General features: G+C 32.7%; 9 protein-coding genes and 1 pseudogene across 9 annotated transcripts, besides 1 other annotated feature; 4 read left to right on the top strand and 6 right to left on the bottom strand. All coding sequences in view use genetic code 12, as the record gives it.

Moving 5' to 3' along the window:
• Positions 1-77: 77 nt before the first annotated feature.
• On the bottom strand, positions 78-1,259 carry CD36_87210 (RNA-binding protein, putative; the record flags this gene model as incomplete). Its single annotated transcript, XM_002419576.1, has 1 exon — positions 78-1,259. One exon carries the CDS (start codon positions 1,257-1,259, stop codon positions 78-80), a length of 1,182 nt encoding a protein of 393 aa, XP_002419621.1.
• A 240-nt stretch (positions 1,260-1,499) lies between these two features.
• CD36_87200 (uncharacterized protein yhl029c homologue, putative) lies at positions 1,500-3,659 on the bottom strand (the record flags this gene model as incomplete). Its single annotated transcript, XM_002419575.1, has 1 exon — positions 1,500-3,659. The coding sequence occupies one exon, from the start codon at positions 3,657-3,659 to the stop codon at positions 1,500-1,502; it is 2,160 nt and encodes a 719-aa protein (XP_002419620.1).
• A 1,985-nt stretch (positions 3,660-5,644) lies between these two features.
• On the top strand, positions 5,645-6,601 carry CD36_87190 (epsin-like protein, putative; the record flags this gene model as incomplete). The annotated part of the gene is made up of 1 exon (XM_002419574.1): positions 5,645-6,601. One exon carries the CDS (start codon positions 5,645-5,647, stop codon positions 6,599-6,601), a length of 957 nt encoding a protein of 318 aa, XP_002419619.1.
• Positions 6,602-7,601: 1,000 nt separating this feature from the next.
• On the top strand, positions 7,602-8,519 carry CD36_87180 (ubiquitin, putative; the record flags this gene model as incomplete). Its single annotated transcript, XM_002419573.1, has 1 exon — positions 7,602-8,519. The coding sequence occupies one exon, from the start codon at positions 7,602-7,604 to the stop codon at positions 8,517-8,519; it is 918 nt and encodes a 305-aa protein (XP_002419618.1).
• A 334-nt stretch (positions 8,520-8,853) lies between these two features.
• CD36_87170 (proteasome component, putative) lies at positions 8,854-14,298 on the top strand (the record flags this gene model as incomplete). The annotated part of the gene is made up of 1 exon (XM_002419572.1): positions 8,854-14,298. One exon carries the CDS (start codon positions 8,854-8,856, stop codon positions 14,296-14,298), a length of 5,445 nt encoding a protein of 1,814 aa, XP_002419617.1.
• Positions 14,299-14,362: 64 nt separating this feature from the next.
• On the bottom strand, positions 14,363-15,862 carry CD36_87160 (eIF-2B guanine-nucleotide exchange factor, putative; the record flags this gene model as incomplete). Its single annotated transcript, XM_002419571.1, has 1 exon — positions 14,363-15,862. One exon carries the CDS (start codon positions 15,860-15,862, stop codon positions 14,363-14,365), a length of 1,500 nt encoding a protein of 499 aa, XP_002419616.1.
• Positions 15,863-16,273: 411 nt separating this feature from the next.
• Positions 16,274-16,943, bottom strand: CD36_87155 (annotated as a pseudogene).
• Positions 16,274-16,943: a sequence feature.
• A 1,105-nt stretch (positions 16,944-18,048) lies between these two features.
• CD36_87150 (aminophospholipid translocase (flippase), putative) lies at positions 18,049-21,942 on the bottom strand (the record flags this gene model as incomplete). The annotated part of the gene is made up of 1 exon (XM_002419570.1): positions 18,049-21,942. The coding sequence occupies one exon, from the start codon at positions 21,940-21,942 to the stop codon at positions 18,049-18,051; it is 3,894 nt and encodes a 1,297-aa protein (XP_002419615.1).
• A 603-nt stretch (positions 21,943-22,545) lies between these two features.
• CD36_87140 (gamma-glutamyl phosphate reductase, putative) lies at positions 22,546-23,865 on the top strand (the record flags this gene model as incomplete). The annotated part of the gene is made up of 1 exon (XM_002419569.1): positions 22,546-23,865. The coding sequence occupies one exon, from the start codon at positions 22,546-22,548 to the stop codon at positions 23,863-23,865; it is 1,320 nt and encodes a 439-aa protein (XP_002419614.1).
• CD36_87130 (bifunctional dehydrogenase/ferrochelatase, putative) lies at positions 23,858-24,703 on the bottom strand (the record flags this gene model as incomplete). The annotated part of the gene is made up of 1 exon (XM_002419568.1): positions 23,858-24,703. The coding sequence occupies one exon, from the start codon at positions 24,701-24,703 to the stop codon at positions 23,858-23,860; it is 846 nt and encodes a 281-aa protein (XP_002419613.1).
• Positions 24,704-24,937: the final 234 nt, after the last annotated feature.

The following is a 24,937-nucleotide window of genomic DNA, read 5'->3' as shown; positions in this document are numbered from 1 at the left end:
ATATATATATATATATATATGTATTTTGCTGTTGTTATATTTTTATTTTTTATTTAGTAAACAAGTTTTATCTATATCTAATCAAACTTAATCTTTTTACCAGCCGACGGAACAATTGCAACACTGGCTCTTTGTGCCGTGGCTAAGGCAACAGATGATTTCATACGTTTATTTGAATTGTTATTCTTATTATACCCATCATTTCTTTCACGATATTGTCTCTTTTTGTTGGGTGTTTCACGATAAGTGTCATTACCATCAAATCCTCTATTCAGAGTCTCAAATTCAGGTTTACCATTACCGGTGGTAGTACTATTATTCTCTCTATAGCTTTCATTATTATTACTATGATGATCGCCAAATTCGTTGATTCTTTTTGGCCTTCTTTTCGATCTATCTTCTCCATATTCCATTCGTAATTTTCTATTGATTAACATTTTCGTTAATTTCGATTTCAATGCTGTTGTTGCCCCTTCTTCATCTTTAAAATCAATAAAAGCAAAGCCTTTACATTTTCCGGTGTCTTGGAAAGTGGCCATTCTAATTTTCACTATTTCTCCACAATGTTTGAAATGTTCTTCCAATAAATCTTCAGTTGTATCAAATGATAAATTACCAACAAATAAAATTCGACTTGGTGGGTTTGAACTATTAATCCCACCATTATGTGCTGTATCAGATTTAGATTGTTCAGGACGACCTTCAAAAGAATTAGCATCTTTGATTAATAATTTCCTCCCATTCAAAATTGATTCTGAAAGACCAACAATAGTTTCAACATGGGACGAAGAAGGTACATCAACATAAGCAAATCCTTTGATTTGATTACCCTTTTTGGGAATATTAACTCGAGTTATATCATCTTCAGTTATTTTGGGGTCCAGAGTAGTTGTTTTACCAACAATAAACCGAATCAAATCTTCCTTTGTGGTATCAAATGATAAGTTCCCAACCCAAATACCAAATGGCGATTTCTTTGATGTTATTGGGACCAGGCTCAAACCAGAAGCATCTTCTGAGTTTGTATTATCATCTGTACTAGTTTCAGGTTTTGGTGGTGGGTTCTTTTTAGCTAGTTTTTCTAAATCCAATTTACCTTTTTTCAATTGACGTTGTTGCTTTTTAGAAAGAGGGATTTGAGCATTTAAATCGATTTCTATTTCATCGGAATCAGTTATTTTCGACTTCAGCTTGGATTTACTCTTTTTTTCCTTTTTCAACTCTTTAGAGTCGATGTGCGGTTGTTCAGTATCTGACATCGTTATTGTATTGAATTATAGTATTTGCATCTCATCTCAAGTAATTTTTTTTTTGGAGTTCCTTTTTTTCTTCCCCCGAACCAAAATAACACAAAGAGGTACAAACTATGGAAAGGGCATTTGCTGAATTTAAGTACCCATATCAACACCCCCATACTAAACCACAAACTATAGTCAAACTATTAACAATTATCTAATACTTTATTTTGTATTAATCTGTCTACATACAATTCTTCGTAACTAATTATCCTCAACCATTTCCAGCCAAAGCCATTTTCTCCATAATTCACCAGCTTCCTGAATAATATTATCAATAAAATTAACTTTATGTTTCTGATCTTTGGAATCATTCGATATAACAATTCGATTTGTTGGGAAAATTGAGTCTTCATCACGATCCACAGGCAGTTGTCCCATCGGCGAATTAGAAGTTGATGACGCATTCGATGTATAGCTTGTTCTCTTTGGCTTAGTAGTTCTTTTCTGATTATACTTGTATGATTTGGAAGGTAATCGAGACAAAAATTGTCTAATTTCATGTTGATCAAGTTCAACCAATATATTTTCTTTTGATTTTAATAACGATAGCGAAATGAAAATCAATGCAACATGAGGATCAACTCTCGAGAATGGAATTGAAACATTAGGCGTGATTGTGGATGATGTAGACGATGAAGGTGCCAATTTTGTTGTTGTTGGGGAAGAAGAAGAAGAAGAAGATGTTATCACTCCGTCGGTAGACACCCTCTTCGAGATGTGCAACTCATTACTCAATTCATTGACCAAATCTTTAAATGAACTTCTCTTTATATCTCCTTCTCGTTTCACTAGTTTTCCTGTACTAGTTTTCTCACTATTATTTATCTCATTAGCGTTGGCATCAACATTCTTATCACCACTGATATCATCCTCTTCATTACCAACCGACCAAAAAATGTCTGGACCCAATTTTTCTAAAGTGTTTCTATTGACATAATTTAGTTTTTCATAATAATAATTGAAATCTCTTTTCGGATTTTTCAATCTCCAACCCAACATGAAATCCCAAATTCTGCCTCTATCATATTTTGACCATACTTTTGTTCCACAAAACTTCAACCACCAAATTAACCACTCATCATCGAGACAACCAAATTTCGTCAAAATCTGTTCTTCGTGGAAATATTGGGATAATTCAGGTATCAATTTACGAAGACAGTAGATAAAATACGAAACCCTTTCTTCGATAGTACCTCCTGTTTTTGGCAATGTGGTTTTGTTCACTTTAAATGACTGTTGGTCTTTTTGTGCTTCTGACTGATTTCTTCTTTGACTCTGTCCTTGATTATCAGATTTTTTTCTTCGAGACATAGGTTGTGGACAATGCAACAATACCAACACCAACCTTTCATATACTTCTCTAAATGAAATGGTTGATATTCTTTCATCATGGTAAATGAGTCGTTCGAGATATTCTCTCAAATCAGGTATATTATCAATGTAATTGGAATAATCATCCAAAAAATTTACAATCAATGATTGATGACTACTTGAATACTCTTTCCCGACTAAAACCCATGGAGTCTTCGGTATTGGTGGGAACCACTCTGCTAAATTCAACGCAATCCAAGTTAAAGACAGATCATATTTTATGATTTTCCCCCATTTTAAAGTGAATTTCATAATTGCATTTTCTAAGATCGATAATATTTCGTGTTCTGTTTCACCAACCGTATATTTTGATTGTGAATACTTTAATCTTTGGATGTATTTAGCGAGATCACGCTTAATCTTTTGTCTTATTTCATTATTCTGTTCGTCCTCTTCCTTTTCTTTAGAGCTGGTATCGTTGCTGTTGTTGTCTTTATCATTATTGTCATTATTGCCATCGTTATCATTATCGCTAGCTCCACCATCAATTATTGCTGCATCTTTTATGTTACCGGATGATGTCAGTATTGGAGTCGTACTTCCTGTGGAAGTAGAGGAAGAAGAAGAATTACTTCTGCTGGAGGTGGATTCATTTATGAGTTCACTATCTGGCTGGATAAAGGGACTGATAACAAACGGATGAGACTTGAGCAATATTGGCCACACTTTGAACCTCAATATCGGAGGGATACCCTTTTGTCTAGCAATCAATGCCAATCCATGATGATTCCTGGTATTTAGGTATTCTTTGCATAAATTGAACACGTCCAAATCATAGGTGAATGATGGCTTTGAATCATCTTCAACGGTATTATTAGATTTAGACACCGGTCTCAAAGGGGTTGTAACTGCTGGTGGTGTCAATTCCGATTTAGGATCACATAACAATTCTTCATCCTCCACTACAGTATTTGGTGTGGCTGTAGAAATGCTTGCAGATCTTGAGCTTGAAGTTGATGAAGAATTGGAACCTTTTGAACTCTGGAACATCAAATCTTTTCCTTTGAAAAAAAAAAAGTGAATATGTATAATAAGGTAGTAGGTGCAACTAAGGAGTTGAGTAATAAGTAAACAGGAAGGATTAAAAGGGAGGGAGCGTTAAAAAGAGGTGTTGAGTTAATCTACAATTTATAATGGTAACAATTTTTTTTTAAAAAATATACAAATTCAAGTTCTTTTTGATTCATTTATTTATTTATTTACCTCAATAATTTTTTTTTTTTTTGCTCTGCTCTAAAAGTGTTTTGTCCATTGTATTATTTTATGGGTCGAAGAGAATAGTAAGCAATACTACTGGCGAATCGTATTGTGTTGGTACCTCCCCACTTACCACTCACCACCACCACTTTTTTTTTTTTTGTATGGTGTTGTTAATATCGTGCTACACTTACAGAGTTCCACAGGATGGACCCGATGGAAGATGCAAGGTTAAAAAAAAAAAAGAAAGAAAATTTTTATTAATTAATTTATTTTTTAGGTTTTTTACTTAGTCCCGTTGGGTCATTCTTCATTATATCAACTTTAGAGTTTAGATTAGTCTACAATAAATTGTTGTTGAATAGACTTTTCATTACAACCAACAGAAAGTGTTGTTGTAGTAGTAGATTATTCAAACTGACCAGTTAAATTGCTTTGATAATTTCGTAATTCACTACTTGAAATTCTTCGTTTCTTTTTTTTTTTTTTTTTTTTTTTCCCCTTATGTTGTTGTAGTGTATAAAGTCTTCTAATGGTCGTACTACAATTACCAAAAAGCAAAATAATATATACAGACTAGCAATTCTTGTTTTGATTTGTTTTATTTCTGCAAAGTTTCACACGACAATTAGTCTCTCACCTAGTTTCGGTTTTCACACACAAATACAATTCTCTATTTCAGGCTAAGCTCCGACTATCTCAAAACTAGCAAGACACTGTGGCTGTCGGGCAGTCCTAGTCTATTACTTATCATTCTGTTGTAAGAGTGGGTTTAAAACAACTGTGCTAATGGCCAATAGTAGAAAAAAAGCTAGGTTGTTTGGAATGTGGAGTCTTTTTTTTTTTTTTGTTTTGTTTTGAAACCTCAATTTCAGTTAAAACGACGTAACAACTGTGGTAGTAGCACCCCAAGTTTTACCTTCTGGCGGGAATTCTCACCTGCCACACAACCTCAAACGCATTGGATTTTCGAATCTTGCTACACTTCTTCTGTTTTTTGGTTTCGGATATAGGTTGAAATCTTGTTTAATCTTTTCTGGATGAAAAATACCTCAAATATCCGGAAAAAAAAAGATTAACATAGTCTGCTGGCTCCGTCAGGTTAGACACAAAATCTAGCAATCTTTTTTATTTATGTCCGACAACTTGGATTTCTAGTTCGGTTATAGGTATCGGAACACAAGGGTATAGCAACAATATGCGTTCAAATCCTTAGCTAAAGAGTTGTTCCCTTTCATTAAATACATTAATAGCTCACGGCTATAACTTTTCAATATTTGTTCTTGAAGAAAGCTATTTTCCTAAAAAGTAAATCTGTCATGTAAAATGAAAATCTAGATGCTGCAAGTTCATCAGTCGGCTTAGAAGAGAGTTATTAAGACCCGAACAAAAAAAAAAAAAGATGAGGATTCAATTTTTTTTTGCCGGTTATTCCACGTACTGAGATAAATACAATAAAAACAACAGCTAATCTGGTAAATTCACCATTGCCTGACCTACTCAGTACGATGAATATAGATTAAAAATATTTAATATTTAACTATTCTTCTTTTTCTTACCACGATTTTTTTTTTTTCATTTGCCTTTATTTCGCTTATCTTTTGAAAAGAGGGATAGCATTATCTTGATATTACTAGTGGCTATACTTGTGTTGTCATTTTTTTTTTCCGTGTTTATTTTTCATACAGACATCTATCACATTGTGTCAGAGATTTTCTTTATCACCACATCCGTTATTGTCTTTTTCAATTTGGGAACTTATAGAAACCTAATCAACTATGCCGTTTGTCCAATCTTTGAGGAATTTAACATCGTCCACTGAATCTAAAATAAAGTCCGCCACCAATAATGAACCTTTGGGCCCCTACAATCATGAATTGACCGAGTTAGCAAGTCTCACTTTCAGTAAAAAACATTTATCTATCATAATCTCCATTATCACTAAAAGGTTGAAACCAGTATTAGAAATATGTCCTAAAACCATAAATAGCACGGGGATGAAACGGTCAAATACATCTAAATTATCATCTACCATCCACAGAACCCATAGTTTCCCAAGAAGATCCAAGACATTACCTAGTCCAGATACACCCAGCGATAACAGCACAATTAAATACAAACAAGTATTAGAGGACAAAGTTTACCTTAGTCTTTTGAAAGCTTTGACAGTCATACTATACCTTTTACAGAATGGTTCGGTGCAATTTATTGATTGGCTACTAAAAGATTGCAATCAAGTAATTTCCCCCTTACTGCGCATACCGTACCCATCCACATACAAAGAACCAATACGCCATAAAGTCAACAAAATCATATCGTTATTGGAAGCACCAGAAGAGTTGAACAATTATAGAGTTAACATCCATAAATTAAGAACAGACATGTTGGTTCCAGGGTTAAAAAGAACTAGTTTGGATGGTGTGGATATATTACAAGTGGAACAAGAGCAGTCTGCCCGAGAACAACAACAACAACAAGCACCACGACGTTCTGCAACACCACCACTTGTGCGACTCAGATCGATAAGCGAGCATCATAGCCATAATGAAAATGAATATATCAACAATAATGGCATGTTCAATACTGCTCATGGCACTGCTGGTCTTACCTATGCTAATAATATGGATAGTTTACTAAAACAACCAACCGCATATCAACCCATCGCAACCAATTCAAGCCCACCGAACACTTCGCTGACCATCACTAACCCACACCAATTATCTCCTATTTTTTAATATAATATAATATAGTTGTTGCTGTTGCTTTTTCTTTTTCTCTCTCTTTGATTTACGTGGTTATGAATAATGTTTAATATAATGGTAGTTTTTGCATTCAGTCTTTTTGCAGTGTCATAATGGATCACTGTTGGCATTCTTCTCTTGTGCTCTTGTTTGGGACTTTTCCTTTTTACTCATTGTAATTCAATACAACTTTGCACTGTTTACTTCATGTTTACACAGACAGGTTTTAGATATAGTGAGATATGCAGCAGTCAACTTTAATAGCTACAACAATAACAATGACAGTAGATAAGTTCATTGTTGGTAGCGCAAATTCTGTGATATTTAAATTTCTTTTTTTTTTTTTTGGTTTCGATTGTTCTAGTAAAACTTAATGGTTGCGACTTTTACTGGGGAGCGACATTAAAATAGGAGAGGCTGAACAAATAATAAAATGACGGTCAAGACAAACTTAATTTGTTATTCAATTGCTATTGGAAGTTGAGAAAGGTTATGAACACAACACTTTTATAGGTCATTCATATCAATTTATAAAGCGAAGGTAATTGGAATAAAGATTTTAATGAATATCAAAACCCTGTGTTATTCCTAGTTAATCCGAACTAACGAGGTTTTTTTTCTCTTTTTCTTTTTTACTATATCTTAGTTGTCTTAACAACAACAGTAGTTAAAGCGTTGGAAAGTGTTGGTGAACTCGAACCACATTGATTATTAGTAATAATGTGAATTTCTTTTTTTTTTTTTGCTTGTTTTTGTTTTGCTGTCTGAATTGGGAAAATGTCGTGACCTTACACAGACCACACATACTATTGTCGTGCACTGATCAACAACTATGCGCTATTTATCGATAACCAAAGATTATAAATAGGGGGTGGATGGTCGCCACTGTTTGAAATGAATCAACACAGTTTCTTTTTTTCTTACTTTTTCTTTCTAATTCACATTACAGATTCTGATATCCATCAATTAATAGTAATATACTAATCTACAAACAATGCAAATTTTCGTTAAAACTTTAACTGGTAAGACTATCACTTTAGAAGTCGAATCTTCTGACACCATTGACAACGTTAAGTCTAAAATCCAAGACAAAGAAGGTATTCCACCAGACCAACAAAGATTGATTTTCGCTGGTAAACAATTAGAAGACGGCAGAACCTTGTCTGACTACAACATTCAAAAAGAATCCACTTTACACTTGGTCTTGAGATTGAGAGGTGGTATGCAAATTTTCGTTAAAACTTTAACTGGTAAGACTATCACTTTAGAAGTCGAATCTTCTGACACCATTGACAACGTTAAGTCTAAAATCCAAGACAAAGAAGGTATTCCACCAGACCAACAAAGATTGATTTTCGCTGGTAAACAATTAGAAGACGGCAGAACCTTGTCTGACTACAACATCCAAAAGGAATCCACTTTACACTTGGTTTTGAGATTGAGAGGTGGTATGCAAATCTTTGTTAAAACTTTAACTGGTAAGACTATCACCTTAGAAGTCGAATCTTCTGACACCATTGACAACGTTAAGTCTAAAATCCAAGACAAAGAAGGTATTCCACCAGACCAACAAAGATTGATTTTCGCTGGTAAACAATTAGAAGACGGCAGAACCTTGTCTGACTACAACATTCAAAAGGAATCCACTTTACACTTGGTCTTGAGATTGAGAGGTGGTATGCAAATTTTCGTTAAAACTTTAACTGGTAAAACCATCACCTTAGAAGTCGAATCTTCTGACACCATCGATAATGTTAAATCCAAGATTCAAGACAAAGAAGGTATTCCACCAGACCAACAAAGATTGATTTTCGCTGGTAAACAATTAGAAGACGGCAGAACCTTGTCTGACTACAACATCCAAAAGGAATCCACTTTACACTTGGTTTTGAGATTGAGAGGTGGTTTCTAATTTTTTATAATCGATGCTGCTAAATAGTTTTTTTATAGACTATGCTTTAATCTATGAGAGGGACTAATTCAAATCCCATTGGTTATGAAAGTGTCTTGCATTTGTAGTATAGTAATTTCCTTTTGGCTAGAGCGAATAAATGTTTCTTATAAATTCTATAAACTATGGATTCACAATTCTGTCCATCAATTGCAAACAATACAGTGTTGGCAAACTTCGTTTTCGCCTCAACATTTTTTTTTTTCTCTCTCTCTGGTGTAAAGCCATTTTTTTTTTTGCCACTATTTTACTTATATCAGAGACATCCATAAACAACTAAAACTTATACTTACCAATGGCTTCTCAAGAATTGGCTTTGGTTAATAAGGTAGAGCTTAGAATAGCCTTAGCTGAAGACGACAAGCAATTTGAGAATGCCTTAAACATATATCTTGCCCCAGTTTTATTAAAGTTAGCAAGTCCTCACACTGAAGTAAGACAAGCTGTACTCAAAATCATTCAGCATATTGTTCCAAGAATAACTGCAGCAAGGTCAATTAAACTCCCTGTGGAAGCTTTAATCCAACAAATAAAAACACCAAATGTTGACACGGACCCAACGTCTGTAAGACTATATTCTGCTTTATTTGTTTCTAGAGGTGTGGATAGGTTAAATGAGGAAGAAAAGAAACAACTCATCCCCACTATCATTGAAGGTATACATAACTATCCCAAATCCATATCAGCAAGAATCTTCAATATCATCTGTAAATTATTGCAGAATTGGAAAATGCCTATGAAAGGGACAGATGAATATGACAATGTAAGGAAGTTCTTACAATTCGACAAGAACCCAATTGATGAACAATATTTGTCGTTAATTATTAGCAAATTTTTCTTGCTATTACCTGAATCTGCAAATAAGGCTACACCGGGATTGAGCGTTCAAGATAATGCATATTTCACAACTGATGCTGCTGTCACTTATAAAACCAGAGATGATATTTTCAAAGTCAAACAGAGCCTACTTGAATTTTTGAAAGCTGGCTTTAATCCCGAACAAATGGCATTACCATTATTAATTGTTTCAGCAGATCCTTCCTCTTCAATAAATGAATCATCGGAGATTGCATTTAGAAAATTAGGCGTTGATTTTGATCTGATTAGCATTTACGATAACGTTTCATTTGTGGACTATATAATTCTGTTGTTTCTTGGTACAAATACTCCGGCGGTTGATTCGAATTTACAGTGCAAAATCTTGCAGGTTTTGATTAAAAGCCATAAAGTACACTCGCAAGATAAGATTGCATCAGCTGCTCTTGGATCTGATAACTCCAGGTTGAGACAATTGTCAATACAATTTATAAGAAAACTTGGCCAGTCACCAATTCCTGAAGGAAATCTAGAAAAATTCAACGAAGACATTGCTCACCAATTGAGAAACAGTATAATCGCTGAAGGATGGCCGTGTGTTGAAGTGTCAATGGGGACAAATTATATGAATAAAATCAAGGATGTAAATTCTAAATATGAAGCATTGGGTGACATTTTGAAGTCACAGCCTAGTATATTTTTTAATGATTGGTCTTTTTTGCAGTTTTTGTTTGATTCCTTGGGAGCAACAAACCAATCACCAGAGTTAATCCCTTCTATTCAGAAAGCTCTTTCGGGATTGACAGTCCATTTGAGCAGTTTATCTGACTCCAGAAAAATTGAATTGAAAAGCTTATTGCGGAAGTACATCAATATTGATTCAGCCAAATACATCGTTGTTAAATTTGTCAACTCAACCTACCCCTTCCAAGATCCAGAAGCAAGATATTTGTCTATTTTGGGTACATCAAAAACTAGTGCACCTCACACTATTGAAGAAGGGTTGAATGGATTACACCCATATTGGTTCAATATCAACCAAGCCGGAAATACCACGGAATTTAAGTCTACTTCATACTTATTAGGGCAGGAATCATCAGTTGAGTTCCCGTCCTTTGAGTCATTTGTCACCACTCTTCTGAATGAAATTGAAGCTGCTAGAACGTCTCATGACAATGCTATTTTTTTATCGCTTCCTAAGGCAGTAGAATTTGCAGAGCAAGTATTAGTGATGAATGCAATCAAAGACAAGACAACGGTTATTGCTTGTGATCAGGATTGGTCTATTAGACTCGAAAAGGCAATTGAGATGAATGATACTGTAAGAAATTTGATTATTACAGAAATGAAGAATCCTATGATACAGCAAAGTGTATTCAAGTTGTTATCTATTTGTATTGATGCTGTCACAGGTCAATTTGACAATTCAACGGGAATCACTCCTGATACGTCGTATGGTTTGATATTGGCTAGGTTATTATCCTTTGCATCCTCAACAGCTGTTGAGGCATTAATACCAAAGACTCAAGATTTATTGGGTTTGCTAGATGCTGATGTTCTAGATGATATTTCATTGGCACGAGTATGCAAGTCATTTGCTATTATTGCTAGTCATACAAGTGTATCTGATGAAGATGTTGACAATTTGTTAAATCAATTAATAGCAAACGCGACATATAAAAAGTCAAAGAGTAGACCATTAGCAACAAGCTATTTAATTTCTAGATTAGTGTTGAGAAATAGATTAGAGGTTATTTCAACTTCGATTTTGACAAGTATCTTGCAAACACTTGAAACAATGTTATCAGAATCCAGTTTTTATTATCTGGCATTGGATGCAATCTCACAGTTAGCTATGTTTGGTGTGTTGGGTCCCATAATTAACCAAGATTTATCATCTTTTGTTGATAAATACAAGGATATTATCAAAGTTAAGGTGAAAAAGATCGATGAACGTTCAGTTATAGCATTCGGGTATTTGACCTTAACTGGAGAAACTATACTGGATTCCAGCAGTTTGAGTGATGATGAACAAGTAATTTTCAACACGCACGTTTCTAAACAAGTGGAATATTTATTTACTGCAGGAGAAGCACTTGTTGTCGCTGCTGCTGGCTGGGATTCAAAATTATTACGCAAACAATTGGATATTCCTGATGCAATTGTCAAGTATATTCCCCATGATACATCACGGGTAGCAGCTTTACTAAACAGTATCCTTGCTGCTTGCAAAAATACACAACCATCTCTAAGAAAAGCAGGGTGCATTTGGTTATTGTCTCTTGTACAATACTGTAATAATCTTGATGTTGTTCGTTCCAGAGCATCAGAAATCCACGTCGCTTTTATGAGGTTTTTAGCTGACAGAGATGAATTGGTGCAAGAGTCGGCATCAAGAGGGTTGGGATTGGTGTATGAAATGGGCGATTTTGATTTAAAAGAAACACTTGTAAAATCATTGTTGAAATCATTTACGCAATCAAATACTTCATCTTTCACTTCAGGATCGGTAGAGCATGATACTGAACTCTTTGAACCAGACTTATTAAGAACAAATGAAGGGTCCGTTTCAACTTACAAGGATGTTTTAAACTTGGCCCAAGATGTTGGTGATCCAAGTTTGGTATATAAGTTTATGTCCCTTGCAAAATCATCATCCTTATGGTCTTCTAGAAAAGGTATTGCTTTTGGATTAGAATCAATTTTGGCACAATCATCATTAGATAAACTTTTGACAGACAATCAACAACTAGCTGATAGATTGATTCCCAAATTGTTTAGATACAGATATGATCCAAATGTTGGAGTTTCTACATCTATGAATGATATTTGGAATGCTTTGATTAAGGACACATCGAAAGCCGTGGATGCTAATTTTGACAAAATCTTGAAAGAGTTGTTGACTAGTATGGGCAAAAAGGAGTGGAGAACCAGACAAGGCAGTACTGCTGCCATGAATGATTTATTGCAGATGGTAGAGTTGAATAAATATCAATCTAAACTCGATGAAATATGGACAATGAGTTTTAGAGTTATGGATGATATCAAAGAAAGTGTGAGAAAAGAAGGCACTAATTTAACCAAGTCATTAGCAACTAAATTGACTAGATTATTGGAAACCAGCTCCAATGAATCTGCCAACACAAAGTCCGTTTTGCTGTTTTTGATACCATTCTTGCTTGGTAGTAAGGGGTTGTTGTCTGATTCACAAGAGGTCAAGGATTTTGCATTGCAGACAGTTTTGAAATTGTGTAAATCGGGAAATAAAAGTATGAGAGAATATGTTCCCGAGTTGATTGAAAATTTTATTAACTTGTTTTCAAGTTTAGAACCAGAAGTAGTCAATTATCTAGTCTTGAATGCTAGCAAGTATAATGTTGACCATAATGAAATTGATGCGAAAAGAATGAAGAGCGTTGGACATTCGCCATTGATGGATGCCATTGAGAAATTATTAAATCAATTGGATGATTCATTGCTACCAGATTTTATCACCAGGTTAGAAAGAACGATTAAGAAAGGTGTTGGTTTGCCTACCAAAGTAAGTGCTGCAATGGTAATTATGAACATGGTTACCCAACATCTTCAAATGATTAAACCAGATGGCGACAGGTTATTGGTTGTTGCCATGACTCAAATTAACGATCGCAATGACACAGTCGCGTCGAGTTATGCCGCAGCTTGTGGTCATTTGTGTCGAATTGCCAAAGTGGAAACAGTGATCAGGTATTCAAATAAAATTACCAAAATGTATTTTGAAGCAACTGACGCTGGTGATGAAAGGTCAAGAATTCTAGCATCTGTGGCTAGTGAGAATGTTTCAAAATATTCTGGGGATAAATTTGAAACAGTAGCTTCTGCATTTTTACCAGTTGCGTATATTGGAAGATTTGATCCGAGTAAGCAGGTTGTTGAAAATTTTGAAAGAGAATGGATTGAAAATACCAGTGGCGGTAATTCAGCCATCAAATTATACCTTGTGGAGATTATTGATTTAGTTAAAAAATATCTCAAATCTAATGATTTTTTGATTAGAAAGACATTGGCCAAGGCACTTTCGAACTTGTGTTTGGTAATTGATAATTTGAATCAATTTTCGATTGCAATAATCGATGAAATTTTGAAGTTATTGATTGAATCCAACAAAGGAAAATCTTGGGATGGTAAAGAGTTGGTTTTTGATTCATTGGTCTCCTTTGCTATAATGTCCAAAACATATATTGCTCACCATCAGGATATATATGAGGCAATCAATAGAACTGTAACAATTGAGATAAAGAGACGGAACAAGGCTTATCAAAGGCACGCAATTATTTCTTGCGGGAAGTATATCCACCATTTCCACGAAGATGATGAACTTGTTGACTTATATATCGAGATAATGACAAATGTGTTGAGTGATAGATATGACTCTACTGATGACGATAGTGATGAAGAAATGGAGGACGGGACTGAGGCCAAAAAATTGAATGCTAAGGAGAATATAGAATTAGAAGAAAAGAAATTGAAGATTTTGAATAATGTGGCTGTTGCATTTTATACCCAGCCCGATATTAATAATCAATTGTTTGAATTTGTGTTTGATCGATTAGTGAAAACTTTCCAATCAAAATATATTGAAAACGCATGGAGATCCAAATTGGAAACTACGGAAATATTCAAGAAAGTATTGACTGAAATTGAAGAGTCGGGGAAACAAGTGAATGTCAATTTATTAATCAGAACTTGGGAGTTTTTAAAAGAAAAGTGTCTAACTGTTGATTCTATTGAAAATGTAAAAATACAATTTATCAGGTTATCAAAACAATTGAACCACTACATAAACAAGGTACATGCAACACTGGTTATAGTTGATGCATTGGAGGAGTTTGCCACAACAGAAAGTTCAAATGTTGTATTAACCGAACTTAGAAAAACCACGTAAATATTATATTTAGATATTAATTAAATTTCACATCTATCTAACTTACCTAAAAATATTTACTTACTTACGCATTTTTATACTCTCTCAAAATCACAGGAACTGAAGAAGGTGGCAATGCACCCAATTCTGTGATGACTTTGTTGATATACTCTGGTGGAGTCAAATCATACATAATATTGATTATATTCAAATTTTTGACGTCTTGCCAATTCTTCAAAGGTTCCAGATCATCTGATTGTTCTGCAGTAGTATCTGCTTCCTGCTTACCTTTGACTTGTTTTGGCTGTTTGTTTTCTTGCTCAGTTTCTTTTAAAAATTGTTCTAATGCAAATGATTGTTTTTGAGGTGGTTTTTTAGAATCAATCTCTTGAATTAAATCCTCAGGATCTGCCAATTCATTAGTTGTGACAGAGTCTAATTGGACCTTATCTGAAAATTTGACAGATTCACAACAGGTTAAAACTGGGATATTTCTTGTGTGGCTCATCATGGCAATCAAAGCAGTGCCCACTCTAGAATAAAGACGACCATTAGATAACATTGCGTGAGCTCCCAAAAATACACAATCAACATCTTCTAAAAGAGTGGATGACAATGCATTGATAAGAACATATTGAACACTGATATGACTTTGTGTAATTGGAACTTTCTCTATTGTTGAACTAGCAACAGAATTTGTTTCAACCTCTTTTTCCAAAGATGTATTCACCAAGTTTTTCAATAACTTTTTCCCTTCAAATAAAGGTCGAGAATCCACAATTATTAAATTAAATTTTTTACCTTGTTCAACAACACAAAATTTAAATAACTCTTCCAATACTTGTGAATGACCAAATGTTAAAATAGTAGACCCATTAGAAATATGTCTTGATGCCGAATCCACAATCAAACGATCAGAAAGGACAATTTTTTCCTTAATGAAATCATCAATTTTTGTGCATAGTATTTCCTTGGCTTTAGCTTCAGATGTATCAATTGAAATCACAGATATTTCTTGTTTTAACCATCTAATGGCATTACCCATAGAAACTGATAAAGGACGCCCTGTTTTCAAATATTCGATTTGATGAGATAAGTGAGCTGTCAAATGTCTAGTTAATGTTGTGTTTTCTGGGGTTGAATAGTCCTGAATAACTTGTTTAAAAGCTCGCAACATATTGCTTAATCTTGAACTTGATCCGACAACTTTGTAACTAGAGTACTTTAATGTTAGGGACAAGATGGCAGGATGTACGATATTGGAAATGGCTGGTGATGCGGCGTTTCTTTGTTCACGAGTTTCTAAATGGCCAAATAAAGCTGGAACTTTTCTTTCATCTTTAACAATAGTCTGATGCAATTGTTTCTTTACATTAGATACTGATGCAGTTTGTTGCTTCTTCTTTTCAATCTTTTGTTCAGCTAATTTTTTTTGTTGTTCTGGAGTGATTCCAATAGCTTCCTTTTGAGCTGCTCTTTTGGCTGCCTTTTCTTTCTTTTTCAATTCTTTCAACTCCTTGTTTGAAAGTTTCTTCTCTGCTGGGGCAGAGGAACTTAGCTCCGGTTTCTTTTCCACGTCGGCCATAATATGGTGTATTGTGATAATAGTTGATCGTAAGCTTGAAATTGACAAAAAGGACAGAAAAATTTTTGAATATATCTTCTCAAGCAAATATCAAAATACAGGTCGTGTAATCCAACACAAAGATTAACAGTACATCTTGGAGATGGATACTTCAAGGTATGATCAGTGGTTGTTTGAATATCAGAGATAAAGATTTGTTAGTACAGAAACGTATATGGAAATCACAAACTAGCAAGCGATGGGAAGAAGTATGTAAAGAGGAAATAGTAATTGGTTATTTAAATTCTCCGAAGAATAACCCATTATTCTCACCACAAACTGGTAATAAATAGTCTTTTGCAATATCCTTAATCATTTATAATTCGTATTCCACATCATTATCCTCGCCTCTTATACATGAATAATATTCTCCCCCGATTTGCTTCTGCAATCAGTATATTCTACCAAGTACTTTTCAGTTCCAAACGTCAAATAAAATGTCCAGTTACCTTCATGAGTTAACTTAATACATTGGAAATCACCAATACGTCTATTGTATACTTGAGCAATTTGTTCTTTTTTAACGCCATTTAAATTATTTCAGATATTTTTATGAGATCACACGATCCAGATATTTCACCTGGTTGCCAGTATACATAGAGATCTTTGTATTTTCCAATTGCAGGGTATGTCTGTTTGACATTGATTTTTTTTTTTTTAAATAAATATTTAACTCCTTTACCTATGTCTTATAATTTGATAACTAAAAACACTACCTATAACACAAACATTTGCTTGGGCTGGTGTTCGAACATGTACAGGCATATCAGATCTCTTCTTTCGGGTATTTCCAGACAAAGGTAGCATTCACCACTGTAACGGAATATATATTGTTTTTGAATGTATCAATGACCATCACCCAATTTAAATGAGGATCAAATGTAGTATTTGCAACATCTTATGTGTCTGCAGAAGTGTTGTTAGTGATAATCAATCTCCCATATTTTGAACTATCTATGATTATGTCATTACTAATACAGCCCCTAATAAACAGTGTCCACATGCACTAGTGTAATAACAAAATAATTAACGATTGGGGTTTTCAAGATGTTAATTTAAATTGGCAATAAGACTGGAATTTGTAATGAAATCATCAGTTCTTAACTTTTCATCAGATTTTTGAAACAATATAGATGTAATTCTGAATAATATATATATATATATATATATATATACCTTTCTGTTGACAACTTTTTGCTTCATCCCAGTTATTTAGCTACAACCTAGAATGTGGTGATTTGACATTTGATCCTACTAAGTATAAAATTATGAAGGAAGGAGGGGGGGGGGGGGGGTTCAGGTACATTAGTAGAGAAATCTAGAATTTCAAAATTTTGATGTACCTGAAAATAAATATGTATGATGGGTTAATAACATACAAAATTTAACAACAACCCTTTCCAACAAATCCTGTCATTTGTAGCAATTTCAATTGAAAGTATAACGGGGAACCAATTTTGCGGTATGCCGGCTTTTTAGAAAATAGTTGTCTTAAGCAGACTTTGTTGTAGGATAAATATACTCCCACCCCGATGGAAGGAGAAGAAGAAACCCCTTGCGTTACCATCAGGATTTTTGTCTCGTTATGGAATGTCAAATATAAGTTGATGGGTTGTTTGTAGTTGTGATAATGAAGCTACTTCCTTGTATATATGTCAAGAAGTTTCAAAGGCAAGTTGATAACAAAAGCAATTAATATATAAATGTTGTTTGAAATTCTGAGTGGTTCTTATTCTTATTCATAATCATTTCTTCTTTCCCAAATATTGGTTCACCTTCAAAATAAATAATTTTTCAAAGTTAGCAATGGAACCATTCCCAAACTTCCCAAATTACCCAAACTCCCGAACAGCCACTATGGTTCTACCTAGCCTATAATTTGTTGATACCATCCCTTTTAGTAATTGTTGTTCATTATAATTATGAACTTAAACCTCACGAAGATTTTATTTTTATGCTTTTATACATTGATTGTGCGTTGCAGAGATTACGTTAAGATAGAGATTACGAGGTGATGGGTAATTACTATTTATTCAAGTCACAATTGGCAGTGAGACAGTTATATATCAAACAGTTGTATAGCTTTAAATAAAAAAAAAAAAAAACATTCATCGATTGATTGCATTAATATACTACTCATACTCTATTTACTTACTTTCTGATAATTCACCGAAAACACCTCTTTTTTTAGTTGTATCATATAATCTAACAATTTTATCTTGATCTTGTCCTTCAACTTGAGAAAAGGCAAAACCTCTTTGTTTTTTAATTCTTTGAACTTGTCTAACTTTTCTAATTGCTTTTTGAAATTGTTCCATTCTTGGTCGATAATCTTGAATATTATATTTTTGAATTTCTTGAACATAATGATAACTTTCAGGATTATATCTTCTTTTAAAATATTTCCAAGCAAAATCACGTAATAAACATAATATAGCAACTCCGAAAACCATCCCCCAAAATGTTATAAGTGGATATGTCATTCTTAAAACCCCTCTATATTCATCAGATACATTAATCATGGGAGCAATTGTTGCATAAGCAGGATACCAACCTAACCATAATAAAAATGACCCTGGAATAGCAATCACGGTAAACTTTGTCCACATAGTAACCACTAATGCGGCTTTACCCAATGCTGTTAATGTACATGTGGTATAAACGGCGACACCCCATGACCAATTATCAGTGGTTTGACCATTTGAAGCAACATTCATATATCTATAAATGAAAAATGAACATAAAAAAATCACTGCAGAATGATAAAATCCATTTAAAATCCAAGTCCAAAAAATCGCCACATTGAAGAATTTCCGTTTTTGACCTAATTGATATAATTGAGGATATCTATCTAATAATCTTGCACTAACAAATTGATCAAATACTCCTAATACAAATGGAGGTAATGAAGTAAATAATACATTATAAAATGTTAATGTCCAAGATTCAGCAATTGATTGACCAGAAAATCCATTAGCGAAAACAAACCAAAATTGTGTCATATAAAGAGCAATATTTTTATAAAATGAATATAAAATTGCATTTGAAAGACGTTGATATGACCATGCACCATGAACTAATAATAATTTTTTCAAAAATTTGAATTGTCCAATAGATATATCAGCACTTCTTGCTGCTTGCATACCTTCCATCCCACTAATACCTACACCAACATGAGCTGCTTGTATCATGGAAACATCATTGGCACCATCACCAATAGCTAATAATAATGAAGTTTTCTTTTTCCGTTTCACCATTTTCACTACAAGAGCTTTTTGTAATGGTGAAACACGACAACATATAACTGCTCGACAACGTGAACCTAATTCAATGAGTAAATCTTCTAAATCTGATTCCAAAGCATACCCTAATGAATGACCATCAATAATTAAAGCAAGTGATGATTCTAAAGATCCATCTTCTGCATCAAATTGATGTTCCTGAATAGCAGTAAGTTTTTCTTGTAAATTTAATCTAGTATCATTTTTTGTTTGTTCATTAATAATCAATAAATTCATATCTTCACTAAGCAATTTACATGACATACCAATATTGATTGCTGTTTCTTGTCTATCACCAGTTAAAACCCAAATTTTGATACCTGCTTGTTGTAAAGTATGAATAGTTTCAGGAACACCATCTTGTAATTTGTCTTCAATTGCCGTGGCACCAAGTAAAAATAAATCTTTTTCAATCAATTCAGCTGCTGAATCTAATTTATCACTACGATTATCCAATGAAGTAGATGCTTCATAATAAGTTTGTGACCAAGAATTATATTCTTCATTGGAAATTATTCGTGAAGCAATACATAATGTACGTAATCCTTCAGCTGCAAAATCTTCTAAATGTCTTAAAGTTGAATCGACAAATGGTTGAGGTTCATCTTGTGAAAGTCTTTCCAAAATAACCGTATCAGCACCTTTACAAAATAATCTAATGACTCCATCAGGACAACGGAAAATGGCCGACATTCTTTTCCTTGTGGAATTAAATTCACAAATATTTAATAATTCATATTCTGATGAATTCCCCGTTAAAGTGTTTTCAATAGTGACACCTTTAGGTCTACGAATAATAAATTTATAACCCAAATCAGCTGCACCTTGTACAAGTGCTCCTTCATCGGGTGATGCTGCTTGATATTTAATTTTTTCTTCAGTTATTTCGGGAATAACAGTATGACAAGTACTAAGTAATGTTAAGAATTCATTTATAATGGCTGATTGTTGAGTAGATGTATTTCTTAAATCAGAATGTAATTGATCAAAAGTATGATAACCAATTTCGATACCATCAATCATTTGAGCATGTCCATCTTCAGGAATTTCTTCAATATAACATCTACCACCAATGGAACATGATTTAAATTCCATTACATTTCTTGTTAATGTACCAGTTTTATCACTGAAAATATAATCAATTTGTCCCAATTCTTCAACTAAAGAAGAAGTTCTTACCCCGGTTGGAGTATCAGTTTCTTCATAATACATATCAAGATCACTACCAATCATAAAAGCTTGATAATATTTGATCAATTCAACTGTGACAAACAATGAAATAGGTACCAAATTAGAAAATAAAATCCAATATGTTAATAAATCTTGAAAGAAAAGTTTAGCCATAGAAGTACCTTCTAATTGTAAATAACCCAATTTATCACCATCAATTTTCACTTTAATTACATTACCAATAGAAGAAATCAATGCTAAAACAATTAAAACTCCAAATAAGGCAAGAATTTGTAAATTAATAATTCTTTCTACATCAGTACGTTTAATTGGAGCTGCCGTTGCATTTCTCATTAATTTTGTTTCATGACCAGTGAAAATAACTATTCCATTTATCCATTGAGTATTTCTTAATGTTGCCCCTCTTAATAACATTTGTTCTGGTGATAATGGAATATCGGGACCATGACGGAAATTTTTCAAATTACCTTCATAAGTATATAAAGAAGAATTTGGTTGTTCTGATAAAATTTGACAATTATTTAAATTTTTCACTAAATCTCGAGGATTAACTAATTGAGCTGTTTCAGATTTAGCTTGTTTAATTTTTAAATTAGTTTCTCCATCCAAATTAGCAGTTTCAATATAACATAATCCTTCTGGTTCAGAAGAACTCAATAATATCAAATCAGCTGGGAATGGTTCTTCATTTAAAACTTGAACAATATCACCCACTTGAACTTTAATCCATTTTTTCATTATAAAATTCCCAGTTATAGGATCCAATACTAAAACTTTGGTTCGATTCAATTCTTTATCAGCATTGGCACGTTTTATATCTTCAAATATTTCTTTAATAGCAGCAACAACCAATACAACAATTAATGTCCCAATAGTAGTATATCTATTTGTTGGAGAAACATGAGGTACTTGTTGAATAATTGATGTAACAAGGAAAAATAAATTTGCATATTTACTAAATTGTTCGAAAAGAAATTTTGGTAAAAAAGTGGCAATATTATATTTTGTAGTTGATATATGATTACCATAATAACCAAATCCTGAATTAGCAGGATGATTCATAATATTAATTTCTCTTGGTTGTTGATTATAAGATTGCTGTCGATCATTTAAATTATTAGGTTTACCAGTTATTTTATTTTTAAATCTTTGGAAAATATGAGTTATATCAAAATCTCGTGGAGTATCTTGTTTATCTGTCATATTAATGTATTCATTATTATTGGTATTAGTATTGAAAAATCTATTGTTGGGAGATTTTGGTATATTTGCTGTATTTAGTAAAGGTACTTGTCTATTTTGTGAAGATGAAGCATAGGAAGTATTATGAGCTCCATGCCCATCATCATCATCATCATCATCGGAATCATCTGTTAGAACAAATTGATCAGCAAATGGATCATGGGTAGTAGTAGTAGTAGTAGATCGTTGTGTTTGAGGGTATACATGATTAGGGTTGAAATCTCCATAAGGATTTGATTCCATATCTAAATCAATAAGATTATTAGCATTATCAGAAAATGGATTAGCATTGGATTTGCTATTATCTGTCCGGTTATGATTGGACATTGTAAATGTTTAGATAAACCCAGCCTTTAAATAGAGTAAAGTAAAGTAAAGTAAACCAAACCAAACCAAAACAAACCAAAACAAAGAAAATGTATGAAGGCTGGAAAAAAAAAAAAATGCACAGTGAGAGTGAGTGAGAGTGTGTGAGTGTGTGAATGTGTGCGTTGGGTTGTCTTTAAACTTCACGATGCTAAAAATAAAAGAATGAATGAATGAATGAAAAATTAGACACGAAAAAATAAAATAAAACACATTGGTCGTGTTCTTTTGGTAAAGGGAAGGAGAAAATGTGTCTCTCGCACTAGAACAGAATAACTTGGACCTATAACTAATCTTCCCCTAGCGGAGCATAGCCTCTTCTCTGGCCCTACCACCACCACCACCATCACCACCACCACTACCACCAAGAAAAAAAAAAAACAAACAATAATTTCCGTTTGGCGAGTTACTTTGCAAAAATCCAATCTCTGACTCATTCCCTCCTCTCCTCTCCCTTTCTCTTTTCTCAATCATAAAATAAAATGAAAAAAAAAAAAACCAAAAATTTTCTAAAATCAACTTTAATAATCATTCTAACTCCCTACACCATTATTTCATAACAATATGTCAGGAGAAACTATAGCTAAATCAGCAAATTCTGCCTTTGCTTTATTAAAAACTTTAACTAATGAACAAAGATCATTAGCTTTACAAAAAATTCATGATTCTTTATTAAAAAATAAAGAAAAAATTCTTGAATCAAATAAATTAGATATGGAAATTGCTAAATCTCAAAATTTATCTTCATCATTAATTAAAAGATTAAATTTATTAAATCCAGGGAAATTTGAATCTATGTTACAAGGAATATTAGATGTTTCTAATTTACCTGATCCAATTGGGGAAATCACTTTAGCTAAAAAATTAGATGAAGGATTAAATTTATATCGAGTAACTGCTCCTATTGGAGTATTATTAATTATATTTGAAAGTCGTCCTGAAGTTATTGCTAATATAACTGCTTTAGCTATTAAATCAGGAAATTCTGCCATATTAAAAGGTGGTAAAGAATCTTATCAAACATTTAAAATTATGAGTGAAATTATTAATCAAACTTTAAAAAATGAAACTAATGTACCAAATAATTCTATACAATTGATTCAAAGTAGAGAAGATGTTGCTGATTTATTAAATCAAGATAAATATATTGATTTAATTATTCCTCGTGGATCTAATGAATTAGTTCGAAATATTAAATCAAATACTAAAATCCCAGTATTGGGTCATGCTGATGGTATTTGTTCTATTTATGTTGATAATAAATTTGATATTAAAAAGGCTAAAAAAATTATTATTGATTCAAAAACAAATTATCCTGCTGGATGTAATTCAGTGGAACAATTACTTATAAATTCTCATATATCCCAACAAGAAATTATTGAAATTTTACAAAATTTAATTGCTAATAAAGTTACAATTCATGTTACTCCAGAAATTAAATTTTTTTTAGGTGATTTTTTAACAGGAGAATATATTAAAGATATTGAATCCGATTCATTTGATAAAGAATATCTTTCATTTGATATTTCGGTGAAATTAGTTGATAATGTTGATGAAGCCATTAAACATATTAATAAACATTCATCAAAACATACTGATTGTATAATTACAGAAGATAAATTTACAGCTGAGAAATTTTTGAAAAGTATTGATTCTGCTGGTATTTATTGGAATGCATCTACTAGATTTGCTGATGGATTTAGATATGGATTTGGTACTGAAGTTGGTATTAGTACTAATAAAATCCATGCTAGAGGACCCGTTGGATTAGAAGGATTAATGAGTTATCAATATCAATTAAAAGGTGATGGTCATATAGTTGGAGAATATGTTGGTGGAGGAGGTAATAAATTATTTATTCATGAAGATTTATCTTCTATCTAATTATAGCATCTTTAAATTCTTCATAATCTTTAGGTGGATAATCAGGGAAATAATTAATAATATTATCAACATATTGAAATCTATTATCAAAAGGAGGAGTAGAACTTGGTGGAATTAAATTTATTTCACTCCATTGTTTTAATGTGAAAAAATCAGTTAAATTTTTAATCCATGTCATTCTTGTATCTATAGTAGTTAAATCATCATCAATTAAAATCATTTCTCGTAATCTACTTCTTATTAATCCTAAATTTTCCACAGCTTGATTTAAATTAACATTTTCAAATTCTTTAGCTATATTATCTTTAATCATTCTTGATAATCGAGGAGATTTCCCATTAGTACTAATCATAATTTGTAAATTATCTTGATTTATCATTGATCCAAAATAAAAATCACATAAAGGAGGTTTATCAGCTATATTTACTGGAATACGAAGATATTTACATTGATAATAAATTTTTGTTGATAATTCATAATCATCAATACAACAACATACAATAGCAAATATTTCTTGATATATTTGTTGATCAATTAAATTATAATTTTCAGGATTAATCATATCTAAATCAGTAATTGTTGAATTTATATTTTCATATATAGTTAAATCATTAGATTGATAATCTCTTTGGAAAAAATTATGGAATTTATTTTGATTATTTAATTCAATAATTTGGGGATGAATTTTTGACAGTCCAGTAACCACAGTGATTTTTGCTTGAGCTTTAATTAAATGATGAATCCGTGATAATGCAACATCACCTGCTCCTATTACAAGACAATGTTTGTCTTTAACTTGCCATGCTAAAAGTAATGATCCTTTTGTTTCAGAAGACATTAATATATAATTCTCTTTTAATGTGTCCAAGAAGAGATCTTGTTGATATTAGGAATTGTTGTGACTGTTTCCTTTTTTTTTTTTTTTGTTTTTCCTTTCTTTCTTTTTGGTTGTAAGTTGTGCGTTGTGTGTTGTGCGTTGTCTTAGTCCTTCTTTTTTTTTTTTTTGGAGTTCCTGAGAATTATTTTATTGATGCTTAAAAAAAAGAAGGGTTTCTTGACAACCACTTTTACA

Source organism: Candida dubliniensis, chromosome 3, assembly GCF_000026945.1.
Source record: "Candida dubliniensis CD36 chromosome 3, complete sequence".
Taxonomy (NCBI): Eukaryota; Fungi; Ascomycota; class Pichiomycetes; order Serinales; family Debaryomycetaceae; genus Candida; species Candida dubliniensis.
This window is presented reverse-complemented; position numbering and strand designations above follow the sequence as displayed.